The sequence below is a fragment of the Oncorhynchus mykiss genome, chromosome 8 (genome assembly GCF_057628025.1).
Source record: "Oncorhynchus mykiss isolate SJ-2025 chromosome 8, ASM5762802v1, whole genome shotgun sequence".
Taxonomy (NCBI): domain Eukaryota; kingdom Metazoa; phylum Chordata; class Actinopteri; order Salmoniformes; family Salmonidae; genus Oncorhynchus; species Oncorhynchus mykiss.
In genome coordinates, this window is record NC_143029.1 from 54,603,423 (window position 1) to 54,610,276 (window position 6,854).

Sequence of the window (6,854 nt, forward strand, 5' to 3'; positions counted from 1 at the left end):
GGGGACATATATGAAATCCAGGAATTTATCTTTCAATATAAGTAGTTAGGCTTTTAAAAGGTATATTGAGCCAAATGTAATCTATCACTAAACAGAAAGATACAGTTCCTTAATATGTTGGCTCTATATGTAATATCAAATAACACTTTGGAGTTGTATCTCCAGTGATGTTTTTACATGTTGTATGTATTTTAAACATGAGCTGGTCAAAAAAGGAGTAGGACTATGTTTCACCGGTGACTGGTAAAATAAAAGTTGTAAGGTGATGTGGGCTGGTGTGGCTAAAATGCCAGGATTGAATTTTTGTCCCAGTCCGCCCCTGCCTGGCACTCCATGGACTTGTTTTTATTCACTTCCTCTGAGAGTACAAGGGTTGAGAGGAGGGTAGCCCACTCTTTTTACATGATCTAGCCTGGACCGGTTGGAACCTGTACCATACTCAAGAGACACTTCCTCAACCGTGTGCAGTGCACCGGTGCAAGCAAGCAACCAAATCCAGACATAGCTGGAAATCCAGCATGACTTCAGTCGATAGCGAGTTACACCAAAAGGGTTCTAGATTCCTAACGTCTTCATATTTCACAATTAGGCTGGCTATCTAGCCTAACTACAGACAGACAGGACGAGAGCTCGCAAGGATTGTTACTGGGGCAGCAGATATGATGTGCCGGATACAATGTATTCATTTACAGACTGAAAAGTAGTAATTGCTACATAGTTACTGAACAGATGGTTACAGTTCAAAGTTTCCGGATGAGTTATATTGTAACAGAATGTTCACGCGGGAGAAACATTCGATCAAGTCGTAGTAGAGTAGGTGGTGCCCTAGTTTTCATTATTAGGCCTTTCTCGAATTTGGTGGCATCTGAGAGAAGCACGTTGTGTCTTTAGGACGTTGATCTGTGGCATCCACCATCTCATAAACGCCGGTAATAGCACTTTAATGTTAAAGTTGGACTATCCTTTACTTTGAATTACATGCGTACGGAGGCAGACGTTCTGCGCATATTATTCACGTAGCTAGTGTTTATCAGGTAGCCAATGCAGAACCGCGGGTATTGAGAATGGTGCTGACATTCGCACTGTCACGAACATAATATTCTTGGTCACAAGCGTTATTCCATAGATGATGGTTTAATTATTTGATCTGAACCGTCGGAAGGAACTGTCTTGACCATAAAAGTGGAATGTAGTGCCGGAAATCAAATTGATAAGAGATAACGTCAAACAAGATAGTAAGTATGATATTTCTTTCTCGCATTTACCACGCTGTAAAAACTGTAAAATCCTAATTTATATTTGTTTGATGTTGATTGTCATACTGTGCGGTTATCCCAGGGTAGTTTATTTAGGCTATTGCAAGTGGCAAGATAATATAAATTGTTAAGGAACGCACTGTAAATGTTTAACTCTGGGCACATGCTGCAGTTGAGTTACAGTTTAAGTTTACCCCACGTTACAGCAAGTCACCTGACCTCAGAGTCAGACAGCAACAGGAAAATGAATGCGCAAGATCTCTAGAAGAATCTCAAGAGTTTAACATGTGTCTAATGGTTTATATTTCCCAAATGAAATGATATGTTCGATCAGTAGCCTAGGTGTATTCCACAACTGGTCTCTCTGCTCTTCTCTTTTTTTTAGACCAGGGCTGTCTCTACGGTCAACCACACGCTCTCACCTACAGATCTTCTGCTTTTATGAAATGCAAAACGTCTTTAATGATGGCTTCCTCTTACTGGGATGTCACCTTAAAGTATTTTTGATTCATATTATACTGTAGCTATAAATAAAGCCTATAGGCTACTAGCCTTATAACATCAAAATATGTATTGATATTACTGTCATTCTTTAGTTCAACTATGAAAGGAAATTATGAATGAAACCAAATATCATCACGTTTAATTGGTTGGTAAAGCTACCATATTTGTTTTAGAATACTGGTAAGGAAAAGTGTATGCCATAAAATAACTCTTAATAGTGTTGTAACAGTTATAAATATTAAGAGTAGTGATCATTATCTAGGCTACCTAGTTTGGGCAATGTATATTCACTGTCATAAAACAATTTTAAACATTTTTATTTTTTTTACCGTGGGGGAAAAGGCTCAGAGAAGGAAGTGCTCCCACATGTTGAATCTGGGCACAATTACCATTGCTTCTTAAAAGGGCACACCAGTATTATAATCTTCTCAATGACTTGCAATAGTCTGTAGACTAACATTAGAGGAACCTTTGTCATTCCAGTTTCCACATGTCATAACTAGTCTGGCCCAGATGTAGACTCTAAGCTTTGTCATCAGATGTTTTCAAATTCTCTATAGAGATGCATGAGAGAGAGTAATATGCCAATGTCATTACTCATGCCGTTTTGTGTTTTATATGCCATTTTCTCATGGAGAGCCATTCAATTTAGTTCTAAAACATAATGCTGTCAACCTTTATTACCTTTTTAACCTTTATAACCATACCAAGTACAAACATTTACCAACAAAAATCGATTTGATTCCAAACAAAAACACACATTTGAAGTGCTTGTTTTATTTATTTCTAATTAGATTGGTTGAGAAAGAAGTGCTTTCCATACTAGCTAAATACCCGGTCTTCTTCCATTGCAGGAATGTTTACCATCACTGAGTTAGCATCGCTGAATGACACCCAGCCGACCTACCGCATCCTAAAACCATGGTGGGACGTCTTCATGGACTACCTGGGGGTGGTCATGCTCATGTTGTCCATCTTCGCCATGACGATGCAGATCACAAAGGACCAGGTGGCGTGCCTTCCCTGCCTGGAAGAAGCGGAGGAGGCGGCGGCAGGGCCAAACTCTTGCACAACCCAATGTCAGCAAGAAACCACCTCATCAGCAGTTAGTATGACAACATTGCTTGCTACACCAATGCCCACTAAAGATCTACCAGACAGTGCAGTACATGAGATCCACAACACCCAGCCCATCGTTGTGAAGCAAGAGAGCAAAATGCAGCAACCTGAGCCCACAGGGATCCGAACCAACTTAGATTATCAGCAGTACATCTTTGTCAACCAAATGTGTTACCATGTTGCCTTGCCCTGGTACTCAAAGTACTTCCCGTACCTCACCCTCATCCACACCCTTGTGCTTATGGTCAGTAGTAACTTCTGGTTCAAATACCCCAAGACAAGCTCAAAGATTGAACACTTTGTGTCCATTCTCGGACGGTGCTTTGAGTCTCCATGGACTACAAAGGCTTTGTCCGAGACAGCCTGTGAGGATTCTGAGGAGAACAAGCAGAGACTGACTGGCACCACTTCCGCACCGAGAGAGTTATCACAGGAAAATAAAGACGAAAATGCTGCCAACACATCTACTCCTATGCTTGGGAATGCAGGAGTCAAGTTCTCAGCAGATACGCATGTTGCTGAGGCACCAAGTATGACTATCCTGGACAAGAAGGATGGAGAGCAGGCCAAGGCTCTTTTTGAGAAGGTGAGAAAATTCCGTGCCCATGTGGAGGACAGCGATTTCATCTACAAGCTCTACGTAGCTCAGACCGTGGTCAAAACGGTCAAGTTCATTTTGATTCTGTCATATACGTCAACCTTTATGGCTGCCATCAACTTTCGCCACAAATGTGAGCCCGACATCAAACACTTAACTGGGTATAAGCAGTTCTTTTGTACCCACAACATGGCGTTCATGCTGAGAAAGCTCCTCCTCAGCTACATGGCCCTCATATTGATCTATGGGATGGTCTGCTTGTATTCCCTCCACTGGCTTTTCAGGCGCCCCCTTAAAGAGTACTCATTTGAGAAAGTCAGAGAGGAGAGTAGCTTCAGTGACATTCCTGACGTGAAGAACGATTTTGCGTTCCTCCTACACATGGTCGATCAGTACGACCAGCTGTATTCCAAACGGTTTGGTGTCTTCCTCTCAGAGGTCAGCGAGAACAAGCTGAGGGAGATCAGTCTGAACCACGAGTGGACATTTGAGAAGCTCAGACAGCTTGTGACCCGAAATGCCCAAGACCAGCAGGAGCTCCACCTCTTCATGCTCTCTGGTCTCCCCAATGCAGTGTTTGATCTCACCGACCTGGAAATACTTAAACTAGAACTAATTCCTGAGGTCAGGTTTTCGGCAAAGATTTCCCAAATGACCAGTATGCATGAGCTGCACCTCTGCCACTGCCCTGCCAAAGTTGAGCAGACAGCCTTTGTCTTTCTCCGTGACCACCTCCGCTGCCTTCATGTCAAGTTCACAGATGTCGCTGAGATCCCCACTTGGGTTTATTTGTTGAGAAGTTTGAGGGAGCTTAACTTGGTAGGGAATTTAAGCTCAGAACACAACAAAATGATAGGACTAGAGTCCATGCGAGATTTAAAACATCTCAAGACATTGTACCTGAAGAGCAACCTCACCAAGATGCCTTCAAGTCTAACTGAGCTGTCCCCACACCTGATCAAACTGGTAGTGCACAATGATGGTACTAAACTACTGGTACTGAACAGCCTCAAGAAGATGACTAACCTTGCCGATCTGGAGTTGCACAACTGTGAGCTGGAGAGGATCCCCCATGCTATTTTCAGCTTAACCAACCTTCAAGAGCTGGATCTCAAATCCAACAACATTCGCACCATTGAGGAGATCATCAGCTTTCAGCACCTCAAGAGGTTGACCTGCCTCAAACTGTGGCACAACAAAATCATCACCATTCCAGCCTCCATAGGCCAAGTCAAGTGTTTGGAGTCACTTCACCTTTCGCACAACAAACTGGAGATACTCCCGCCGGCGCTGTTCCACCTCCCCAAGCTGAGGTACCTGGACGTCAGTCAGAACTCCATCACAGTGATCCCGCCGGACGTGGGTCTCCTGCAGAACCTCCAGCACTTCGCCATTAATGCAAACAAGGTGGAGGTGCTGCCCAAGCAGCTGTTCAGGTGCACCAAGCTGAAGGTCCTGTGTCTGAGCAACAATGGCCTCATCACCCTGCCTGAGACAGTGGGTCAGTTGGTGCAGCTCGCTCAGCTGGAGCTGAGGGGAAACAGTCTGGACCGCCTTCCCTCGCTACTGGGGAACTGTCGCCTTCTACGTAAAAACTGCCTCATTGTCGAGGACCACCTTTTTGACACTTTACCCATAGAAGTAAAGGAGAGCATCAGTCGGGAGACCAATGTGTCCTTTGCGAGTGGTTTATAGCTTATAATCTCTGATATTTCAAACCCTTACAGTACAGTGACTAACTGAAATGTATATTATAACTCACTGAAGCAATACGCCATGAAATTAAGATATTGTTCACCAGGAAGTAGCAGTTTTTGAACTTTTGGGCAAAAACCTGGCACAATGGTCTTCAAGCCAAATATTTCATAAAAGGCATCTGGCAGAAGTGAATTCATCCATAACATGAATATGATTTGATGTATTTCTTAAAGGACCCTGTTTTCACGAATTTGATTATATAACTTCAAGCCCATTGAAAAGATATGGGGACATGACCCGGAAGTAAAGCGGAAGTGGTGGTTACTTTCACAGGGTATTGAACCACGTTTTATTGATTATACATTTCACAATATGGCTTGTTCCTTGACCCTTTTAACTTAATAAAGTGAGAGAGAATGCAGACTGCAGAGCACTATAATCACATAATGACTTTTTGCATTTATCGTTTCAAAGTAGTATTTTTGTTCAAATATTTAAGAATGTTCAGGATTTTAAAAACGCTTTCAGTTGCTTCCTAGGGTATTATTGCATAATATTGTTAACGGGAATTGAATTTCTGACTTATTAATATATATTGTATTAGCTACTCAGGTATAATGTTAACCATGGGCAATAGCTTTTCAACCTTAACTGCTGCTATTTCTCAGTGAGGGCTTTAATAAGAAAGGCCCAAACAGCATGTTTGCCTAAACATTCACTGTCATTATTCACATCACCATTCAATGAGAGAACAAATGCTCTCCTTTCAGTAGTAATTCACTTTTGTTTAAATAACGTTTCATTCATTTGCTTCGATGACGTCCTGCAGCCGAGACATTGGTCTGTCAGCGGAGTGACAGTTGTCGTGTGTTGATAAGAGGGGGGGGATCCTCAGTCTACTGGGAACTGTTTAGAACTTCTTCGGCACAGTCTTGCCTATGTGATCATACTAAGTTCACTGGGGGAATAAAAGATAGAGTCTGAACTTTTACCTCCTCTTGGGGATTACGCTTGAAATTGGGAGTACTTTGCATAAACAATATTTGCTTTTCTCATAGATTGTTGAATGTTTTCTATGGATTACACTCGCCTATCACAGACCATACAAAACCTACTTTTTGTTTTGTTTTGTTTTAAGATGTGTGATTGAAAAGGGATGAGGTTTGACAAAAGGGAGAGAACAATGGGACAAAGATTGTTATTGCTTTTTGTCTATGTATTTCTGTACTGTACATGAACTGTTCACATTTGCCACCATACCAAATTACTGATCATACGCTCAAAGTCCGTTAATTTATGGCACAATAAAACTAGATTTTAGATAAAATTTTCCAGTTCTTGTCACTCTCTGTTTCAACGCATTTCTCAATGGTAATTGGACATTATTTATGGCACCCAGGTCTCACAGCCCACCAACACAACCAACTTGAGAAGAGCCAACGATGTGCAACCTGGCCTTGCAGTCCCTGGAGTCCTTTGCACAGAAGCTTGCAAAATCCCAGGATGACAACAAATGTCTGCCTCAGATGAGAGCCCATGTCAGTGGCAGATCTACCCGATTCATCTCGGACTGACAGATTCTACAACAGCCCTATGCCTTACTTTGTGAGACTGCTTAATGCTGCTTTACTGTGATATTGTACACCACTTCTAATATATATATATATATATATATATAT

General features: G+C 42.1%; 1 protein-coding gene across 2 annotated transcripts; it reads left to right on the forward strand.

Annotated features, from left to right (window-relative positions):
• The first annotated feature begins 328 nt into the window (after positions 1 to 328).
• LOC110530091 (volume-regulated anion channel subunit LRRC8D) lies at positions 329 to 6,502 on the forward strand. Of its 2 annotated transcripts, none has more exons than XM_036985648.2 (2): positions 329 to 929; positions 2,615 to 6,502. In XM_036985648.2, exon 2 carries the CDS (start codon positions 2,617 to 2,619, stop codon positions 5,170 to 5,172), a length of 2,556 nt encoding a protein of 851 aa, XP_036841543.1. In that variant the 5' UTR covers positions 329 to 929; positions 2,615 to 2,616; the 3' UTR covers positions 5,173 to 6,502. The 2 variants fall into 2 exon arrangements, with proteins under 2 accessions (XP_036841543.1, XP_021468568.2); XM_021612893.3 differs by having other exon boundaries at positions 334 to 1,235.
• The last annotated feature ends 352 nt before the right edge of the window (positions 6,503 to 6,854 follow it).